General features: G+C 41.4%; 3 protein-coding genes across 4 annotated transcripts in view; 2 read left to right on the plus strand and 1 right to left on the minus strand.

The window, feature by feature from the left end:
* LOC116701880 (cyclic GMP-AMP synthase) overlaps positions 1-3,371 on the plus strand; it is a 9,500-nt gene extending 6,129 nt beyond the window's left edge. The window contains exons 8-11 of the mRNA XM_032535916.1: positions 105-252; positions 394-493; positions 967-1,089; positions 2,472-3,371. Coding sequence (XP_032391807.1) covers positions 105-252; positions 394-493; positions 967-1,089; positions 2,472-2,874 — 774 coding nt within the window. The 3' untranslated portion in view covers positions 2,875-3,371. The remainder of the gene's footprint in view (positions 1-104; positions 253-393; positions 494-966; positions 1,090-2,471) is intronic.
* Positions 3,372-3,661: 290 nt separating this feature from the next.
* On the plus strand, positions 3,662-7,950 carry rpl11 (ribosomal protein L11). The gene is made up of 6 exons (XM_032535937.1): positions 3,662-3,802; positions 4,576-4,726; positions 4,987-5,093; positions 5,585-5,716; positions 7,439-7,549; positions 7,877-7,950. The coding sequence occupies exons 1-6, from the start codon at positions 3,797-3,799 to the stop codon at positions 7,904-7,906; spliced, it is 537 nt and encodes a 178-aa protein (XP_032391828.1). The 5' UTR covers positions 3,662-3,796; the 3' UTR covers positions 7,907-7,950.
* A 1,081-nt stretch (positions 7,951-9,031) lies between these two features.
* klhl43 (kelch-like family member 43) lies at positions 9,032-20,977 on the minus strand. 2 transcript variants are annotated; one of them, XM_032535904.1, is made up of 8 exons: positions 20,710-20,805; positions 17,238-17,242; positions 14,802-15,303; positions 14,395-14,543; positions 13,334-13,680; positions 12,008-12,307; positions 11,739-11,914; positions 9,032-11,408 (listed from the first exon to the last, which is right to left on the minus strand). In XM_032535904.1, the coding sequence occupies exons 3-8, from the start codon at positions 15,113-15,115 to the stop codon at positions 10,610-10,612; spliced, it is 2,085 nt and encodes a 694-aa protein (XP_032391795.1). In that variant the 5' UTR covers positions 15,116-15,303; positions 17,238-17,242; positions 20,710-20,805; the 3' UTR covers positions 9,032-10,609. The 2 variants fall into 2 exon arrangements, with proteins under 2 accessions (XP_032391795.1, XP_032391796.1); XM_032535905.1 differs by lacking the exon at positions 17,238-17,242 and having other exon boundaries at positions 20,710-20,977.
* Positions 20,978-21,879: the final 902 nt, after the last annotated feature.

Consider the following 21,879-nt stretch of genomic DNA (forward strand, 5'->3'; position numbering starts at 1 on the left):
AGAATTGGACCTGACACTGTGGGTAAGAAATCAGCTGTTCATCAACATAACATAATGATTATCACATTATTGACCTTAATGTGACACTTGTTCCCGTCTCCCAGTGCTCTCAGGCCTGGCCGGTCCCGGTGCGTAACGGTCTGGATGTGGACAGATGGCTGGGAAAGAAGGTGCACCAAGAATTCGAGAGTTCACCGTGTTACTTCGTACCAAAGAGGCTCAAAGGACGAAACCTCAGCGAGGACGCCAAAGGTGAGGAAAACGTTGCTCTGTCTGTTGTTGGGTGTGAAGAGCAGTGACTGTGACAAAATAAAAGAAGTCAGTTATTTGTTGACGATGTTTCTGCAAGAAAACACTTTCCGACCTGACGTTGTTTTTCGCTGTCTGTCGTAGAAAGTTGGAGGATTTCTTTCTCTAAAGTTGAGAAGACAATCATGAGGAGCCATGGCAACACGAAAACCTGCTGCGAGAGGAAAGACACCAAATGCTGCCGGTGAGACTCTGCCCTGTTTATTTTCACTTCCTCCCACTCATCGTCTTTGTTAACGTAATCATTTTATTGGCTGTAGGAGCCGTGCAGCCTCCCGCAGAACAGTGTGGAGTCAGTTGAAGGGTAACATGTTGAGAAAAGGGCTTTAAAAATGCAACTGATTGCATGTTTGGTAATTACAGCACTTTCTATACCACTTTCCATTAAGACACTTTTTTATAAAGGGTTTCTTAGTTTTAATTAATGATTTGATTGGTTAAGAAATCCTTTATAAATGCTTTATAGATCAGAATAATAAGAACAGCGTTTAGGTTGCCAGGTTGTGAAAAATCTCTTTGACCGGTCTTCCATTTGACCAGAAAAGGGCTGCAAACAATCCATTTATTAACAGATAAACAGTTGACAAATTACTTTGTAATAAATAGTTTTTTCTTGTGGCCCTTTTACAATAAATTATTTAATTTCCTCTCTGGTAGTAAACAGTGCTTGATGCTCCTCAAGTCTCTGATTGAGGGCCTGAAACAACGTTTCCCCAAAGAACTGGATCCCCTCTGCTCGTACCACGCGAAGACCACCTTCCTCCACACCCTGTCCCTTAGGTAATTATTAGTAAAACATCGTCATTGTGATGGTCATAAAACAATATCACCAGTAGATGTGTGTTGTAGAAGCACCAGTAGTGTTGTAGAGTGTAGAAGCACCAGGAGATTGTAGGACGCACCAGTAGATGTTGTTAGGAGCACCAGTAGATGTTGTAGAAGCACACAGTAGATGTTGTAGCGAGTAGTGAGAAGCACATAGTGTGAGTGTAGGAGCACCAGTAGTTTGTAGGGCAAGAGAGGTGTAGAAGCACCAGTAGATGTTTAGTGTTGAGTAGAGAGCACCCGTAGATGTTGTAGGAAGCACCAGTAGATGTTGTAGGAGGCACCCCCGTAGATGTTTGTAGAAGCACAGTAGATGTTGTAGATGTAGTAGAAGCACCAGAGGAGATTGTAGGAGCACAGTAGATGTGTAGGAGCCGTAGTGATGTGTATAAGCACCAGTAGATGTTGTGATGTAGTAGAAGCACCAGTAGATGTTGTAGGAGCACCAGTAGATGTTGTAGGAGCACCAGTAGATGTTGTAGAAGCACCAGTAGATGTTGTAGATGTAGTAGAGCACACGTGATGTTGTAGGAGCACCAGTAGATATGTGTAGGAGCACCAGTGATGGTGTAGAAGCACCAGTAGATGTTAGAGCTGTAGGTAGAAAGCACCAGTAGATGTTGTAGGAGCACCAGTAGATGTTGTAAGAATGTGGTAGAGAGTAGAGTTGTAGAGGTAGTAGTGAGACACAGTAGATGTGTGGAGCACCGTGGATGTTAGGAGCACCAGTAGATGAGTGTAGAAGCACCAGTAGAGGTGTAGATGTAGTAGAGCACAGTAGATGTGTAGGAGCACCAGTAGATGTTGTAGGAGCACCAGTAGAGTTGTAGGAGCACAGTAGATGGTGTAGAAGCACAGTAGATGTTGTAGAAGCACCGTAGAGTTGCAGTCTTTGAGGAGCCCCAGTAGATGTTGTAGGGCACCCGTGATTGTTGTAGGAGCACCAGTAGATGTTGTAGAAGCACCAGTAGATGTTGTAGAAGCACCAGTAGATGTTGAAGAAGTCTTGTAAGTAGCTGTACAGATGTGTGGATCTTGTTGTAGCAGTAACGGTTTCAGTAAAAGTTGTGTATCACTGTTAAGTGAATATTATTGGATGTTTGTGCGTTTAAGGCATCTATTATCTTTAATTTTATTATCTATATTTTTTTGTTGCTGTAGTACAGATTGTAAAAGCTACTGATAAATATCTATTCAATTCAATTTTCAATTTTATTTATAGTATTAATTCATAACAAGCGTTATCTCAAGACACTTTACAGATAGAGTAGGTCTAGACCACACTCCAGAATATATAATATATCTGACTGTACCATTATTTCTCTGACGTCTGTCAGGTTTGACGACTCCATGTGGGCTCAGCAGCAGCTCCCCGAGTGCTTCCTGCTCCTCCTCAGGGATCTGCAGTCCCACGCTCGCACAGGCAAACTCCCTCACTTCTTCGTTCCTGGCTGCAACCTCTTCTCCGCGGATGTCTTCCCCCAAAAAGCGCTGGCTTTCCTCACCAGTGCCTTGGAGGAGCAGAGGAGTGAAGGGCTGCCGCTGCTGAAGCCTCCAGCTCCTCTCCCACCTCTCAGACTAAGGAGTCCTTCAAGAGACGACAGCTCTGAGATATCCAGTGATCAGTCGTCTAGTCGGACTGCAGTTTGCTCTCTGGACACGACATATGTACATAAACTGGTCCTAGTGTTAGTAGCTGTAGCTGTAGCTGTGCTCTCTATTTTGTATGTAAGTGATTGAAAATTAGAATACACACTAAATATATGAAACATTATATACACTCCTTCTTTTTATGGAGTGTGTAAATCAAGTGAAGACAAGGTGCTAAAGGGCAGTATTTCTTATTGATATGAATTACATTTTCCATGGTGATAAAGCGCTTCCATTAGTAGTATAGTAGTGTGTATATAAATATACTGTATATATACTGTATATATATACAGTATATATATATATATATATATATATATATATATATATATATACAGTATATATATAAGGATAATAAGTATCCTCATGTTCATCTTTAATTGTTGATTGCTTCAGAAATGTTTTAAAATGAGCCAATAATTGTGCAGTTATTACATTTCCTCTATGAATTTGAATTATTTGGTTTATTTGGTAACTTTTGTTTTACTGTTTTTGGTATTTCAATGCACTGTCAATGAAATATAGTGTGTTAAATGTCTGTGGAGACTGCATATACAATAAAAAACAATAAACACAGCAACAACTCATGATTGTTTTATTAATTATTGTGACTGTTGTTTTCTTAATCAAAAGTGTAAGGCCCAAGCTAACATTTTTCTAGTTTCATCCAACCAAATGTCAGAACCAAGAACAATATTTAATTATATTAAATAGTAGCAAATCTTGAATCTTGAAAATTATTTGATTGTTAATTAATAATCAATTTCATATTGATAATTGCTAATCAACTATTAAAAAAACTCTAATACTACATTTATGATTACTGTCAAAGCTGCGAAATTCCTGCAGACAATTTACAAATTTGGTTGTTTTAACTAATATTTTGCTGTTTGGTGCCGTGAACTGGAACCCTCGTGTTTCGACACGAGTTCTCACCGAGTTCATTTGCGGTGAACACTCTGCTATAAAGCTCCTTCGCCGGAAACGTAACGTCCTCTTCTAGTGATCCAACATGGCGGTGAGTACTGGCTCAAATCGTACGATGGCGATCAAATGTGAAGTTGTAGTTGAAATCCACAATCATCGGAGCCGTGGGCTCATCCTAACTGCCGCTTGACGTGCATAGACCTAAACTACATCATTCATTATTAAACTAAAGTCATATGTCTTTACCAAATGTGACAGAAGACAGTAAAACTAAAGACCGAGTGATGCTAACAGATTAACGGTAGCTAACGGCATAAACGGTCCCCGCGTCACTTGTTAAGTAATTAAAAGCGACATTACAGCTACGTGGTGACACTGCGGTTACACAGCAGACGTGTTGTTGATCTGTATATGATCTTGGTTGTTGTGTAGAAAAGTTGTTTTTATTTTCTGGACTCGTCTGTGGTCTGACAATGCTAACCGTAGTGCTAACACAGTAGCCTGTAGCACCGGGGATATGCACGGACATGTTCTCCGGCCGGCATGTGTCGGTCGAAGACTGTTGAGTTTGACGTGAGACAGAAGAGCAGCGTCAGGGCTCGTGGATTTAGAGAAAATAAAAACACTGGCCATCAACTGGAGCTCAGGTTAAACCGTTGACACGTTGGTTTATTGAACTTGTCTGAGCTAACCTGTCAGCAGGCTGGCGCTAGCTAGCAGGTAAACTCAACTCAACATGGCAGCAACGATGGACAAGGTGCCGCAACTTCTTCATAGTCAGGTGTTCCTGAGTTGTTGTTGTTGTTCTGTTTTTGTCACATTGTGGTGTGAGTCTTAACCTTTTCTATATGTTGTGTCGTCCAGGACCAGGGTGAGAAGAAGGAGAACCCCATGAGGGAGCTTCGCATCCGCAAGCTCTGCCTGAACATCTGCGTCGGTGAGAGCGGAGACAGACTGACCCGTGCTGCTAAGGTGCTGGAGCAGCTCACAGGACAGACCCCCGTCTTCTCCAAGGGTCAGTCTTTGTGTGTGTGTGTGTGTGTGTGTGTAAGCCTATAGAGTATAGGAATTTAAGCTGAGGAAGTGTTGACTTGAGCAGTTGTGGAGTTTCCACGATGATAAAGCCAAATTATTCATGTTTCTAAAGGTGCTAAACGTGAGACTAGCAGCTGACAGTCCAGGTAAATCCTGGCTGAAGAGTGGAAGTGTTTTTATATGAAGTTGGGTTAGCATGTAAGGTTTGAGGTGACACTGAATTATTTTTTCTTTTCGCAGCCCGCTACACTGTGCGATCCTTCGGTATCCGCAGAAATGAAAAGATTGCTGTCCACTGCACCGTCCGTGGTGCTAAAGCAGAGGAAATCCTGGAAAAAGGACTCAAGGTGAGAAAGTCCATGTTGCTTATTCTAAATCCCTTTCTACTTTAGTTGTTCACAACCTCTTCATTATTGGCTTGGGGCTCTTTAAAATAAAAAAAAAGAACCGCTGTAGGGTAGTGTGCCCCTTTTCAGATTGTTGTGAATAGTTGGAGCTATTCAGTATTTCAAAGGGAGTCAGATATATCTGATAAAATAAAAGCTAAAGCTGATTGTGGTCTATTCAATTTAAGTACAATTATTAAAATTGAAACATAGTTTTGGACAAAGTTAATATACCCGTCATGTAAAAAAATATGCATTTTGCCTCATACTCTGGCCTTGGTTGGTACAATTGACACTGGCTTTAGTTTTGTCGTCGACTTTTTCAAAATGCAGAGAAACTAAAAAGCAATGTCTAAATACTTTCATTGGACTCTTTGTCACCCACTAGGGTTGGATAATTATTTAATTTGGAGATGTATTTCAATCTTATGATGATTTCTTCCTGTTCCCAGGTGCGTGAGTACGAGTTGAGAAAGAACAACTTCTCTGATACCGGAAACTTTGGCTTTGGTATCCAGGAGCACATCGATCTGGGCATCAAGTACGACCCCAGCATCGGCATCTACGGACTGGACTTTTACGTGGTGAGTTTCACACATGATATCCTTATTATGCTGGAGATGGGTTTCAGAATGTGGTGCGAGCATCTGAAGACATGTCTTATATAAAGATTCCTCTCTTAAACAGCAGAGTTGGACAGTTTTTATTTATTATTTTTATTTTTTTGTAATAATTGTGGCTGAATATTTGTCACAATAAATAAAATGGCTGTAATTGTCTTGGCAGTAAACTAACTGAACATATGTCATGTTTTGGTGGCACAATTAAAACTGAGGGGTTTGTATTGTTAAAAACCTTTTTTTTATTATAATAAAGATTTTGTACTAAGTGTGACATGAGTTGAGGTTCAGGGTTGCAGCGACTATAAAACCCCTCGGTTCATGGTGATTTTGGCTGTGTTGACTTCTCACGGCGAGATACGGAATCAGGCGTAGACAGAGAGGCGAGGGACAGAGGGACACACCCTCGTCCTGTCTCTTTATCAAAGAGACGATAGGATTGCTTTGTGATCGGTGCATAGAAATATGCGTCCAGTATGAATGGCAAGGCGCGTATCTACGCTATGCCGACTAGACGCAACAACTAGACTAACTCGTGACTGTAAAAGCATAATTACGACCAAAGCACCACTTTAAATTTACCATGTTTTCGTGTTTCGGTCAATGGTCTTTTGAGTGGGAGTGCTAGGGTCACGACTATGATCACATCCAAAATGCTATTTTTAAAACCCTAACAAGGCTCGAGACTTTACTCCAAGTATCACCAGGGGCTCGACACGTGAACTCGTGCATTGAGAGCGTTGTGTGCAGAGTTTACTTAACGGTTTTGAACGACTCACTTTAGCTGCTGTTGGAGCCGCTGCCATCTCGCCGGTCAAAGTGTTGATCTCTGAATGCAACGTAACGGGGAGGAGAGTAAAGATAGAAAGCTCATTAGGTTAGTTACATATAATGTGCAGATTATTCGTTGTTTTGTTGTTAATGAAAAACAATATTGACCTTGTGGTTGAAAAAGGAGCCTCCATAAGTGACATTTCCTCCTACATTGATGTCATTCACTTTCAGGGATTGACACTTTTTGACAAAGATGGCGGATAGCGTAAACGACCGTTGTAGTGAGTCGTTAAACTCTCTTGTAAAAAGAGCCCCTGGTGACACTTCGAGCAAAGTCTCATGTTGTCTTGAGCCTTCTTAGTGTTGTAATGTTTTATATTTATGTAAAAAAAGTGTTGTTGATGTGATTATTAAAACGGCCATTTGACCGAAAAATGAGAATACGGTAAATCTTAAAAGTGACGCTTCCGTCCCAATTATGTCTTTAAACAAGAACACCCTGAATTACATTTTGGCGAGTTACGCTTAAGCATCCAATATATATTAAAAAAAAAATAAGTTTGGCTGGTTACAACTTACTCAGGTGCTCAACTGAAAGTTACTTTGTATCTAATGTGTGGAAAATAAGCTAAATTCCAAGTAGTGTTGAAACGATAAGCTGATACATGTACATTTGATTAAATGATAAAGTGATATTTCAGATTTATCAAGTGAAGATTTTTAAACACAGCTTCTCAAATGTAAAGATAATGGTTTGTGACTGTAAATGTTTGACATTCAGGTTGTAGAAAATTAACACTGGACTTCTTTTACTGAATCTCAGAATTTTCAAACATATTTACAATTTTCTTTTATTTTTAAACAATCTTTTCTGACCAGCTCTCTCTCTCTCTCTCTCCCTTTGGTGTTCAGGTTCTGGGCAGACCCGGCTTCAGCATCGCCGACAAGAAGCGGAAAAGAGGCCGCATCGGTTTCAGGCACCGCATCCGCAAAGAGGAGGCCATGCGCTGGTTCCAGCAGAAAGTGAGTGTTGTCCCTGGTTCCCACACGCTGAGACTAAATTTCCAGGTTTTCTCAAAAGTTCATATTGAACATTTGAAAGTAAAAATTACCTTTTAAATTATTCCTCAAATAACTTCTGTGAAGAATCCCTGATAGTTTAATTGTTTTTTTTTCATTTACATTAATGTCCCATCATGTTTATAAAAGGAGATTTGGTTGCTTAAAACTCATAAAATTGTGGTTTTGTTGTATCTTTTTCTGTTGGGTCATCTCGTGCCACCCTGCATGTTGCATTTAATTTGTTTACTGCAGTTTAAATTCTAATGCATGTATTTCTTTTATCTTCAGTATGACGGCATCATCCTCCCCGGCAAGTAAAGGACGACCTTTTGATGTTTGTAACAAATAAAATCAGAAAAAAAACAACTCTTGTCTTGTGTTACTCTGGTATTTCTAGTCTTTGAGATGTTTAAACATGGCTTCTTATTTGAGTGTTGTTCCTCCAGTTTGTTCTCAAGAAATTCTGTGTGCAGTTGTGTAATCCCATAACTGCCGAGGACTGAGTGAATATATTTAGCTTTTTACAAAGGAGGTCACTTTGACTCTTACAATTTTTTATTTGTATTTTACATTACTGTGCAAAAGTCTGGCAGGTGTGGGTGGGAAAACGATGCTGTGAACTAAGAATGGAAGAGTTGTTGCCATAAGGAAAGAAACGAGGCCAAACGTACGAAAACCTAGTTGGGGTTGTGGCCGTTTGGCTGCAACTCTTCCATGAAGACCACTTCTGGCCAGACTTCTCTGACAGATGTCTTTGATCTGCTGTACTAAGTTTTCTTGGCCGACCACTGCGAACATCCACGATCCTCAGCGGTGTCTGATTTTATTTATTATTTTACCAGTGTACCAAGAATTGATCTGGTTAGAAGGCAAAGGGTAGTAACACCAAATATTGTAATTTAGATTTGTCTGTTTGCTCACTTTGCGTTTTTGTAACACTGTAAAATTTTTGGAAGCCTTCTTGGTTTACAATGTTTTTTCACACCTGCCTACGACTTTTGTGTGTGTGTGTGTGTGTGTGAGCCTGCCATTGACGCTCAGTAATAGCATCCTTACTTTTAAAGATCAAGGCCCTGTTGTTGAGGAAATGCTGCTTACACTTAATTGCATCAGTAATGCAGTAGTCAAGGGCCATGGGTACTACAAATTTCTGAGTCTTCCTAAACATGGTTAATGTAAACCTTAAGTAGTTTTTACATTGTCTTCATCCTTGTACTTGAGTCAAGGTATTTAAATCCTTCCATCATTTAAAGTCTCTTTCAATCCTGCTCCATGTCACTTAAAGTAATGATTCAATGCTCAGTTTGATCTTAACCTGACTTTGCATGATGTGTTTCTAGCGGCACACAAGCGGAGCCACTTTATACTTTAAAGGTGGTCGGACTACATTTCCCGGCAGCCTAGTCTGTACATATAGCTAAAAAAATAAGACCGGAAATAGGCATGTTTTGATCACATTGGCTTTATTCAGTGAAACCACCAGCACAGAGCTCGTCCAATAACAAATACAGAGGGATTCATCCAATCAAATGAGCCAGATTAACCTGATTGCATCTACTGATAAATGATATCAATAACTGAATATACAGTTGCAGCTTTTAAGCCGTTATTTCCACCTGCTGGAGTCTCACTGGTCCTTCAGTTGGTTTGTCTTAGGTTCAGTAAGAATTACACGTCTGAGGACGGCAAATACACAAACATGGGTGAGCTTTGGGTGGATATTTCTAAAAAGATTTTAATCTATATTTCGCAGATTTTTATGCGTTCTTTTGATTTTTAATAATTATAAAGAATATTTTTTCAACCTTTTTGGTTTCTTACAATCCAAAAATCTCACCTGTGTTGAGTTCACCCGCCTTCCTCAATCCTTTTACTCTATTGCACTTAAAAAATATTTTTGCTTAATCTATATATTTGTTTTAAATACTTTTGTCACAATTGAGCGACACTCCTTCTGACAGATATCCATCAAATAAATGAGGTTGGTTTATTATTATTTATTATTGCAGACCTGCTTTGATCCTCATGAGAAATAACCAAACGTTGCTGGTGAGAAATATTAATTTTGCACTTTTTGTCAGATTTGACTAATTTTCCTGTTCCGGCCAAACACTCCTGTCAATCAATCGTCTGTCAGATGCAAACACACACGCACACACAAACACAAACACACATTTATTTTCACAGTTAAATAACACACACGCTTACGCACAGTCCCATTTATTTTCACAGTTAAATAACACACCCACACACACAGCTTAGATACATAGTACACAAACTGCCAGGGGATTCACAGTGAGGTTTTTTAACCTATTTAAACTCAGCCACTGTTCCCTTCTTTCCGCCATCCTCCTCCACCCATCACCTCTCTACCTCCACCTGCTCCACTCTACAATTCATCCCTTATCTACCTTGTCTTCTCAGTTTCCATGAATGCTAAACTTTCTGAGACCACTTTGGATCATGCAAGCTCGTGTCTTTTCTTGCACAACCTGGGCATTCAAACTAGCATCTTTCTCCAGTAATTATAATAATTTAGGTCTTTTTATAATCCCTAAAATCACCTCAAAAAGAATTAAGGACCAATGCTACATTGAAATTGTGTAAATCTATGGAAAATATGCAAAATGTTGTCAAATCAAATTCTCCATTATCATTTTAGATTTTATATACATTTTAAATATATTTATTTTAAATATTTCTACAATGTATTTTACGTAATGCTCTGAAGAAAAAAATCTTTCTGCTGTTTGCCATGTTTTCTACAGTAGGCCTACGGTTTTATAGTTTGTTGCATTTTTTTGTTTGTTTTTGTTGCTTTTATCCACATTTTTTGTGTAATTAATTACAGACTGAAATACATTTTAGTAAGTAAGTAGGTGAATTTGTCCACATACACTAGATTAAACATACTCTATGTATATAGGCCTCTACGGATTAAAGAGCAGACATGATCCAGATGTTGTCCAGCGGTTCTAACAGCGGTATCAAGCCCTCCTCTTCTAGTCTCTGCATGCTTCTCTATGCTGTGATGGTTTGGGAAGGAGCCATGCTGCTCTCTCTGCTCCGGTTCTTCCCGGCCTGCGTCTGGTCTTCGTGGGCCGGGGTGTTGCGGTGCTGCTGGCGGCGTGGTGTGTGACGGGGCGGCAGGGTCAGGGTGCAGCAGGACACCCCCACCGTGGGCTCGGGCAGGTCCTCGGCCATGGACCAGCTGTCTGTGGCCGGGTCGTACTTCTGGACGGCCGCCTTGTAGCGCTTCTCTGCCTCATTCCAGCCTCCCAGCAGGTACAGCTTGTTGACCAGCGGGGCCAGACCGGCGGTGCTCACACCGAGAAGGAGAGGGGCGGCCCGATTCCAGGCCCCACTCTCCGGGGAGAAGACCTCCACAGAGAGCACATCCACCCGCTCACCGCTGGGCCCCAGCTGGCTTCCTCCCACCACGTACACCTTCCCTCCGACGGCGGCGGAGCAGTGCCAGCCGCGTGGTGTCTCCATGGAGGCCTTCTCGCTCCACGTGTCGGTGTCCACGTTATAGCATGCCACAGAGCGGGAGTAGGCGCAGTTGATGTACCCGCCCGTCACCAGGATGTCTCCGGAGGGCAGGGTGGCGCTGGAGTGGCAGCAGCGAGGCACCTCCATGGGGGCACGCATCTGCCAGGTGTTGGAGGAGGGCAGGTAGCTCTCGGTGGTGGCCAGCAGACCCTCGACATTGCGGCCGCCGATGGCGAACAGGCGGCCCCCGCTGGCTGTCAGGGAGAAGTGGGTGCGGCGCTGGCGCATGCTGGCCAGGTGGAGCCAGGTGTTGAAGCGAGGATCATATCTGGTGGAGGAAAAGCGCAGAGGGTTATGTTGATGTTTAGAGGGGCTCGGACTCCAAGAGGAAGCAAAATGACTCAAATCGATTATCAAAATAGTTAGACAACTAATCAATTAATCTTTGCAGCTCTACAAATAATGTGAGTAGGCCTACATGGTGCATGTTTCTAAATAAAGGTGTGTTTAATCAGATTAACAATCTTCAAATTTGGGACTACGTGGGCTATAATGCAGAGAAGGAAAGTTGTGGCCTCCTAATTAATCCATTAATGAGTTTGGGTCTGCTCATACAGTGTTTTCTGTGTTTATTACAGACTACGTCCCCCCCTCCTACCTGCTGAGGGTGCTGACTGCGTGCTTGGCCTGGTTGCGGGCGTCGTTCTGGTCCTCTCCTCCAGCCACGTACAGGAAGCCGTCCATCACAGCGACACACTGGTTGAAGCTCTTCGCCGGCAGCTGGGTGAGGTGACGCCAGGTGGCTCCTCCTTCACGAGGGTCTCTCCACAGCACCTGCACACAGAGGGCAAAGGTCAGTGAGAGATGATGTTCTCGTGTTTCTTTTAAAATGCTGAATATTAGAGACAGAGAAACCAAAGCACTGACCTCGCGGCTGAGAGCTCTCTCGGTGAGTGAAGGTCGACCCCCGATGGTGAGCAGAGTCTGCTGACTGGCTCGGACCTGTGTGCGTCTGGACTGCAGGGTGTTCTGCTGGTAGGGCAGCAGGTGGTAGTTCATGGCGTCCACCAGCAGGCGGTGACAGTGAGGGTCCATCATCATGCGGGGCACCGGCTGGATCTGGCTCACGAGCTCGCTGGCCGGGATCGTCTCAAAGCGGATGTGAGACAGCAACTCTGTGGCGTGGACCTGACGACAGGCGTCGAAGTCAAGCCACCTCATGGCCAGCTGGAGGGAGACACGTTTACGGTGAACATACAGTTTATAATACTGACCTAAATGTCATGTGCTATACAATATAATCATCTTTATAGAGCACCTTTCAAAACACAAGTTACAAAAATGGCCTCATACTATATGTTGCTGCAAAACCGACTAAAGGGTATCAAACAAGTTACAAATGACAAATAATACATAAACAAATAATATAATTAGGTAAAGTAGGAAATGTTTTTTGGGAAAAATAGGAAATAGATAAATAATTAAGTATGTGGCAAGACCCCAGATAATGTTAGTTTGACATCAGCTAGTGAAGTCTGTCTTAATATATTTCATCAACTAATTGGTGAGAAAATAACAAACTGACTGGAGATTAAATGAAAATTTCGATGCTTTATATTTATTTTAATTATTCAAAAAACATGTGTTCAGCTAAAGTTTGTATCTTGTCTGATAACATTTAAACGCCCTATGTCTGTTGTAAGACTTTCACACGAGGCAGCAAACATCATAAAATCTATTACCAAATCTAATCATATGGATTTGGTTTTTATAAAATTTTACATGAATAGAAGAAATCAAGATAAAAGTCCCATTCATTGCCGTCGGACTTACATTTGTTCCAGTTTATAAATACAACGATCACCTCTTCTCTCAGCTGTCTGTCTATTTAGGTCTGTATTGGAGTTGTATATTAATAAACGAGCTCTCTTCTTGCATACAGTGAGTTATACTTGGTGGTTTCTGCTCGCAGTCGGACTGCAGATGACTTGCTTCGCATCATTGGTCTGTGGTATGCTACGAGCAGCTGGTCTGGGGTCTGTTTTTAGGTTTGTATGAAAATAGCAGGAAGGCCCAGAGGGTCGACGAGTTAAAGCAGTTGGCGAGTTAAAGCGCTTCCTAGAAGACCTTCCATTCTCCTCAGATAGGAAATCACAGTGGATGTTGACACTTGACAGCATATTCTATCACCTACATTTTCAGTTACACATTTTTTTAACCTCTGACCTTCAAAGCCAAAGTTTCACGTCTCACCTGGAAGGCGGTGACCTCTGAAGGCAACAGCAGCGAGTCGTCCTGCAGGAAGGCGGAGATCTGCTCCAGGGTCAGCTGGTTGAACAGCGGTGTGTCGGCGAACTGCACAAAGTTCTCCAGGACGAAGCGTCGTGCGGCATCACACACCGGCTTCAGGCCGTAGGCGGCGGCGATGTTCCAGATGTAGACGCAGGTCTGCACGTTGAGCTCGGCCAACAGGAAGTCCATGCACATCTTGAGGAGCTGAGAGATCTGCAGGGTGGCGGCGGCAGAGACGGTGCAACCGATGGTGTAGAGGGACATGTGGACGCGGCCCAGGTAGGCGAATGTGATGACGTTAGCGAGGCCTGCAGACAGAGCGAGACAGACTCCATTTAAAACTAGATATTTTATCAGGAAGTAGAAACTAAACTAAATAATTTGAACCTTTTTATTTATTTCCTTCAAGCAGCTTAAAGCATCAATAAGGCTTTATGATGCATATGCACATTTTGTCTGCATCCAAATAATCAATTAATCTGGCAATTATTTTCCTAAGATCATTTGAAAAAAGAAAATAGTGGCCAGTGGGCATCACACTTTGCCTGAAGCCTGGAGTTATGTCATAAAATGGCTTGTTTTGTCTAAGGAACACTCCAAAACTCATAGATATTGAGTTTACTAGTTAAAAAAAGGCTGGGTTTACATAATTTTAACTTATTTTAACATGTAAACAATGATTACAATCAACTTAAACTTAAAAAATTAAGCAGAATATATTTGGCATCTCGAAAGTGTGGGATCTTGACTAGAAGGTAAATAAAGTCCTGGAGGTTTGAACTACGTTTGGCTACGTAACGTATATTTATCAATGGACATACCAGATAAATAAATCATATTCATATAATAATAATATTAAATTGAATTTGTATAGCGCTTTTCCGAAGCTCAAAGTCGCTTTACAGAGTAGAAAACGGTAGATAAATATCTAAAAAATATATATATAAATAGATATATATATATATAGCTATATATATCTATATATGTTAACTTTAGCTTAACATAAAGTAAAGTAGAAATACCTAGAGGTGAGAGGGAGGGGAGCTCCAGGCGTTTCATGCCCGGGTCTTTAGCCAAAATCTCTCTGAAGTACTGACTGACGGAGGAGATGACAAGCTTGTGGACGTCGAAGGCCTTCGTCTTGCAGGCCAACTCCAGATCAGTGAGGAACCTGAGGAGGAGATCCGGAGGATGGATGATACTTATACGTGAGATACTCACGACACTTGTTATAATATAACGGTGTATTGAAGTAGGAAAGCGCCAGTTATCATAAAATACAGTATGATTTGTGACAGTAGTATATGAGATTTGTTATCATAACTGTATTGTATTTTTATTGCAAATTGTCGTTATTGTATCTTATGATTATTGTACTGTAAATGTATCAATTTATATCCTAAATGTCCCAATCCGTGTCAGAACGTACTTCTCCTGGCGCATCTTGCTGAGCTCCTCCAGCAGGGCGTTGCCGTGCAGGGGCCGCGTCAGCTCGCTGCCCAGGCCGAGGCCTCTCTCTCCGGGCTTGATGACCGGCGGCGGCAGCGGCAGGTTGAGGCTGTTCAGCTGAGCGATGTCCAGCGCCGCCATCTGCTCGATCTTCTTCATCCCACCCTCCACCACCACCACGCCGTCACCACGGCTCTCCACCTTCAGCTGGACTGGGACGGTCTCCATGGCGACCTGAGGGGTGGTTTCCACGGCAGGCTTCTTCTGACGGGAGGCCTTCTTCTTGGGGGCCATTGTGTGAGTGTTGAGGTTGGTTTTTGTAGGTTTTTACTTTTCTTGACAAACAGGGAAACCTTTCCACTGGCTAAAAATTCAGCTGATCAACAAAATGAGATGAAAAATGTTTCCTGAGGTGTTTCTCTGAGAAAAGTGCGTTGACTGGTTTGGGATTTTGTTGGTGGTTTCGTTTAAACACAGCACACCTAAAAAAAAAGGAAGAAAATACTAATTTAATTCTCCTTTAAAAAGTGAGGACAAAAACTGTTCAAACCTTTGGATTTTATTGTTATTTATAACTTTGTGTGTAGAAACACAGAAATGTTTCTTAATGAACCACACCAGTGTATACATTTATTCCATTATTAAACATATTTGGGGTATTTTTAGGTGTTTATCTAACTTCCACTGTTGGTTTTTATTTATTTTAGCAAAGTTTTATCATTGTTTTTGGTGTACGAGAAGCCATGTGTGACTACCTTTTTTTAGATATTTGAATGTTTTTCCACCTTTAGGCAGACATCATTATGGATTCATTTAAGATAAGAATGAAAATCAACATTCACTGAGACACTATGCTACCAGTGACAGTGACAGTGATAAAAGAAAACATGACATCCCAGTAACAGATTATGTAAAGTAATAATAAATGGTCTGGAATGAGATTTTTTTATGTGATCAGTAATTTAGATTTATGTGCAAAAAAACATATTTATTCTATTACATATTTATTTTAGTTCACAAAAAAAACAAAGAATCACTTTCCACCTCTCTTAAAATCTTTTGTCATCTCTTCTTTGTCTGCCACAATGTGTCTTATAATTAAAGAGGAAGGAGTCTTTCAAAGCAAACAGTGTGTTCCCAATAAACAACGGAAATGTGCCGGGCAAATGTTTCCAGGCTCTAAATTACAGTTTCATGGTCACTGGAGGGCAGAACAGACCCACTGACAGATGCACATTTCTCTGCTAATCTCTGAAGATCACACAACACAACAACACGGGCCGACACCTTTATCTAAATCTGAGGATCACCTACAATCTCTGTGTCTCTGTGAGCCGGCAGCAGTGTGGAGGACAGCTGCGAGTGTCCAGGTGTCATGTTTTGTGATCTACAGCAGCCATCCGGCATTCAGTGTAACGGTGGAATCTTAATCATGATCGCAAACTGCAGCAGATCAGTGTAGAGAGGGAAGACTGTAACAAAGAGTGACTGGTGTCTTAAATAAAGTAACAGCCGAAAGGGTGTACCAAATGTGGAGTTTCCTGAATATAACCAAGGGAATATACGGAGAATATATCTCAATTTGTGGAGTGTTTTCTTTGTATCCAATTGTGTTTTCTTGGTTTGGTTTTGTATCTGTTGCATGACGCTTGGTCCTTTGTCATTTGATTTGAAAAACGATAAAAAACGACTAAAAGCACACTGAGTCCGAATCAAAACTCCGCCGTGGGACTGCGAAAAGTTTGTTTTGTACTTGAACAATGCAACAAACCTCATACCTGAGGCAAAACTGTACAGTGGTTTGAGTTGTATTTTTTGTATAACTGGTCAGCAATAGTGTCCAAACTCTACCTTATACTATAAGAACTATATTATGATAATATTTTTGTTTTTAAATTCGGTGTTGGGTCTCCCGATTATGACAATATAATGGTTGTATTTGTTGACAGGGCCAATAAATCTCTAAATGTTGTTCTTTTTTGTATAAAAAAAAAAGTCCAACTCCAATAACTTGTGGTTTAGTAAGCTTCGGAAACAACAACACAAGTTTGATGAAGTCTTCCCCCACCACAGCAAGGATAATCTTAACTGTAAAATACGTTTTAACATTTAGCTAAAATGGCAAGCTATTGTGACAGTAGTTAAAGTAGAGAGTATGGGACTCTTGTGCTCGTTAAGGACGTTCTCGAGCTAACACGCTAACCTAACGTGGTGAAAATGGAACCTGCTTAGCATCAGCATGTTAGTACTGTCCATTGTGAGCGAGTTAGGGTTAGCATGCCGACATTAGCACATAGCTCAAGTACAGCCTGATTATTATGCAAGCATGGCTGTAAACTTGTTGTCTTGTTTATTATTTAACTAAAACTGGGCTTTTAATGTTAATTACTGTGCTTTTAAAGTTTCTTTAGCTTACAGCACCTGAAACAACTGTTTCACACCACTGTCTGGGACCTCTTAACTTTAGTTAACATTGGCAATGTTAAAACCACAAGTGCATCCGACAACAAACATGTACACGTCCCTCTCCGTCCCCCACCCACCCACCCCCCTCCTCATTTGCTCTATGTCTGAACTTGGCTCTTTTTAAATAGCCTCTATTGGCTTGCGGGCCAACTGCCTCCACACATGGACAGACAGGGGGACGGAGACAGGATCGTGCAGGACAGAGCAGCAGCTGTTGTCGGTGTCATGTGAAGAGGAAGGGCTTACTGTTACTGCCCACACAGGCTTCTTCAGCAACATCCAGCAGCCAGGACACTGACTAGCCGCCTCACACCACAAATTAACCAAGAAGAAAAGTTTGACCAAATGTTTGACAACAGCCAAGAGTTTCTGTGAATGTGACCCTCAGTCTCATGATCACAGGGGCACAGAGCCATTAAAACATGAGGGGAGGGGAGAAATTGGACCTCTCCGTTGGAGGTTTATGCCTCTCCATCAAGACATAAACCTCCAAGTGAAGGTATGCCTGCTCTAGCACTGAGCCAACGTGGCCACAAAACTGTTTATTTAAATGTAACTATCTTTGTTGAAACTGCTATTAATTCATAGATTAACACATAACAAGGAGCCCCAAACAGGTCGTGAACCCCTGGTTTAATGGGTTGTGTTTTATAAGCACATCATGTGTTTTTTAGGTAAAATCTCTAAAGCTAATAGCTGTTATAGGAATAGGAATACTCTAAAGTACAAGTGCCTTAAAAGTGAAAGTAGCCTACACTACTATGACTGTAGGCTACTTAAGTAAATGTACATTGGAACTTTCCCCTACTGCAGATAACGTAAAATGTAAAATCAAGGTCTTGGCAACGTTTCAGACAAACTAACCACTTGTTCAGTGATTCTGTGGCATGAAAATAATCTCTGATCAGCCATCAGAAATATCTGGGACCATGGGTAGAGCTGGGAGCAGCTGCTCTGTCATCCACCATACTGGGAGCCAGACCCCCCCCCCCAAACCACCACCACAACCATCATGACATATATACTGTAACTAACAACAGCATCTCCTTTCAAAACAACAACAGCACCATGGCCATTTTGGCAACCACAGGAGAACTGACTACAATTCACCTGTGTTATTTGGCAAAGCATACAAGCTGTGAACACTACAAAGATTACACGGTATTGTGTTTCTAGTTGATATTACAGAAATGTTTGCAAACAATTGCTTATTAACACATCCAGCAGGTACGGAGCAACATTATCTTTAATTTAGAGGTTGTTTCTGTCCACCAGATGGATGTGAGTCCAATATTTACCCTCTTTATGCTCTGTTTTTGGTCTCCACCAACTCCTGAGAGAAATATCTGTCTCTTTCGCTGTTAAATGCTCCACTATGTTCAACAGCTAGTCTCTAATGGCGTTTTTCCATTACATGGTAAAAAACATCGCTGGCTAAACATTTAAAAAATGGCGGATTTGTTCAGGACACCCCCTGTCTGTCGCTAGCGATGATGACGCAGTGATTAGTGACGACTTTCTACGACCAATCAGTAGTCTGCAGGTTTTCACTTCACCTTTTAGTATTGCCTCAGCTCGCTTGGAATATGACGGAGGTGATACTAAAAATTGTACCTGTTAGCTGGTACCAGGGACTTTTTTTTATAATGGAAAACCAAAAGAGGAGAGTAGAGTCGAGGCGGGACGAGCAGGTACCATGTAATGGAAATACAGTGTGTGTCTGTTGTTAGGTACTGAGCAGGTAGTGTAAAGTGGGTTTTTAGAGTTTTTCCATTGAAAACAGCTGCCAGCGGTGGCCAAAGACGACACTATGAGCAGTTAGAGTAAACCAAAACAATGAGCTAAAAAGCGCTAAAACACACTGCAGAGTTGGGCAATAATTCTGCGTGGATTTGTCAAAATATTGACAACAACTGCTGCTAAGGTCCTTCAAAATGGCCACTGAATCAAATCAACACTACTGACACAGTCTTAATGAAACCTGGACATTATATGAGCTTTATCAGCAGGGTGCATATTTATCAGCGGGGTGCATATTTATCAGCGGGGTGCATATTTATCACCGGGGTGTAGTTATCAGCGGGGTATATTTATCAGCGGGGTGTATTTATCAGCGGGGTGCATATTTATCACCGGGGTGTAGTTATCAGCGGGGTGCATATTTATCAGCGGGGTGTATTTATCAGCAGGGTGTGTTATCAGCGTGATGTATTATCAGCGGGGTGTATGTATCAGCGGGATGTATTTATCCAGCCAACCCCGCCGGGAGCACCACAACCACCACGGAACGGCGGGGGGAGGGGAGGAGGGGGTGCATATTTACAGAAGGGTCTATTTATCAGCGGGGTGCATATTTATCAGCGGGGTGCATATTTATCAGCGGGGTGTATTTATCAGCGGGGTATATTTATCAGCGGGGTGCATATTTATCAGCGGGGTATATTTATTAGAGGGGTGCATTTATCAGCGGGGTATATTTATTAGAGGGGTATATTAACTCCAGGACCTATGGAGTGTTTCTGTTATTTTGCCCCTCACTAGTACCTGCTCATACACACTTAAAACACCACCCTGTGTGCCTCTCCACCTCTCTCTGTGGCTACTACTGAATTCCTTGTCTATCTCATGAGTGTATTTATAGGTGCTGACGCACACAAGCACTTTGTGTGAGTATTTTGTGTGTTTTACAGCTAAGGACTGGAAAGAGAAGGACCGACACCCCCCTGCGGTGCAGCAACGGCAACTGGCAACTACTTCACATTTCTTCCATTCAGCAGTTAAATATAAATATTAGTATATATTACTAATTAAAACAATGATGTCATTAAACGTATCATCTGATATGTAGTTTCCAGTGGTGGAAAATGCAGTTGTACATTATATCTTACTTAAGTTAAAGTGGCAATACCACTGTGTAAATATACATTGTTCAAAGATTTGACTTAAGTAAAAAGACAAAAGTATTATCAGTAAAATGTACTTACAATGTTCCTTTTCAGTGTGTTATAATATTGTATTTCATGTGAATACTATTTCTGAAGCATAAACACATAAACAGCATTTTAATGTTCCAGCTGGTGGAGCTAATTTGAACTAATTTCTATGTTGGATAGTTGAATGTTTAATGCTTCTCACACTGATTATATGTTTTGTTTGTAAAGTAATTAGAGTAACTAGTAGCTAATTAAAAAGTAGTCTACAATATTTCACTTGGTAATAATAGTGTAAAGCAAAGCTCAAGTGAGTAAATGTACTTCTCTGTAAAAAGACAGTCTTCATTTTAACTCACTTTATTAAAACTTTAGTTGAAATAAAAGTGTGAGTGGAGATTTTTTCAAAAATCAGTTTCCTCTAAGTTACAAACTCTTCTAGACTCAACAAGCTGTGATCCAGTGAAATTTTACTGTATTATTTTTTTGTACCTCTTTCTCCCTGATGATTCCTGCTCTTCTTCCCTTCCTTTGCTTCCTCAGCTCCACTTCTATGAGCTTTCTTTTACCGTCTTTCTTTTTTCTTTGTTGTTCTCTAAGAGGTCCTGCTTGCTTCGGCCGTCCGTCCCCTGTCCGTCTGTCAGAGTGCTGTGTGTGTTTGTGTGTTAGTATGTGTCAGGAGGAAATCAGGGTCCCAACCAAAGCTGTAACGTGTAATTCAACGCCCCCTTCCCCATAACCCCTAAAATTCAACCACGCCTCCCTGAGCTGACCTCAGATCCTCTTCTTTCATTTCCCACCTCCATTTCCAAATACAGCCACTCCTCGTCGCCCTCCCCTCCAAAAATATCCCACAGAGGCCGTCTCTCCTCTCATCCGACCCCGCCTCACCCCCCTCGTGACCTTTGTGGTTTCAGGTTTTAGATTTGGTTGTGTGTCTGCTTTCTTTGTTTGATTGTTAATCTCAGTCATTCCTCTTTCACAGCAACAACACGGGAAAAACTCTCACCGAGTATCTGCACACACAGGGTTAAAACATGTTATCTAATATATACCTATATTAAAGGGGGTGCACAGGTTGCTAGAGTTACTATATGATAACTATAGTTACTTGAGCTACTAACTAGCAGTGGTACAAGTAATTCAGATACTTTACTTGAGTATAAGTAGCAATACCACAGTCTAGTGTATGTCATGCATTAAAAATGTTACTTTAATTACAAAGTATTAGCATCAAAATATACTTAAAGCACCAAGAGTAAAAGAAGGCTTCTCATTATGCAGAATGGCACATGTCAGAATAAAGTGTTCTTGGATTATAATTATTGATGCATTAATGTCTTCAATACTTCAATGTTGCAGCTGGTAAAGGTTTGGGCTAATTTGGTTTACCATGTATATAGCATACTGCTGGGTAGCTTATGTATTTCCCCCCACTGTATTCAAGTATACAGTACTTGAATACAGAATCTAGCTAATTTCCCCCCTGCTATTAAGTCTATAGTAATATTGCATTTCTTTATATGAAAGAAGACACTGTGTTGCCAGGTTACATAGTAAATTATACTACATGCTAATTCAGCGTTTTTACTGACGTCAAACTAGCAGGTGTTCCCTGCGTGCTCCGTCAGCTGTGGGCGTGACGTAATTCCGTCTCTCAAG

This window comes from Etheostoma spectabile, chromosome 14, assembly GCF_008692095.1.
Source record: "Etheostoma spectabile isolate EspeVRDwgs_2016 chromosome 14, UIUC_Espe_1.0, whole genome shotgun sequence".
Taxonomy (NCBI): Eukaryota; Metazoa; Chordata; class Actinopteri; order Perciformes; family Percidae; genus Etheostoma; species Etheostoma spectabile.

What these genes read in the sequence shown, in the direction of transcription:
- rpl11 (XM_032535937.1), top strand. An exon ending in TCCTGGAAAAAGGACTCAAG is followed by an intron (nt 5,094 to 5,584) that starts GTGAGAAAGTCC and finishes TCCTGTTCCCAG; the next exon opens with GTGCGTGAGTACGAGTTGAG. An exon ending in TGCGCTGGTTCCAGCAGAAA is followed by an intron (nt 7,550 to 7,876) that starts GTGAGTGTTGTC and finishes TTTTATCTTCAG; the next exon opens with TATGACGGCATCATCCTCCC.
- klhl43 (XM_032535905.1), bottom strand. Translation starts at nt 15,115, where the DNA reads ATGGCCCCCAAGAAGAAGGCCTCCCGTCAGAAGAAGCCTGCCGTGGAA. An exon ending in AGCAAGATGCGCCAGGAGAA is followed by an intron (nt 14,544 to 14,801) that starts GTACGTTCTGAC and finishes TCTCCTCCTCAG; the next exon opens with GTTCCTCACTGATCTGGAGT. An exon ending in GCAGTCAGCACCCTCAGCAG is followed by an intron (nt 11,409 to 11,738) that starts GTAGGAGGGGGG and finishes TTCCTCCACCAG; the next exon opens with ATATGATCCTCGCTTCAACA.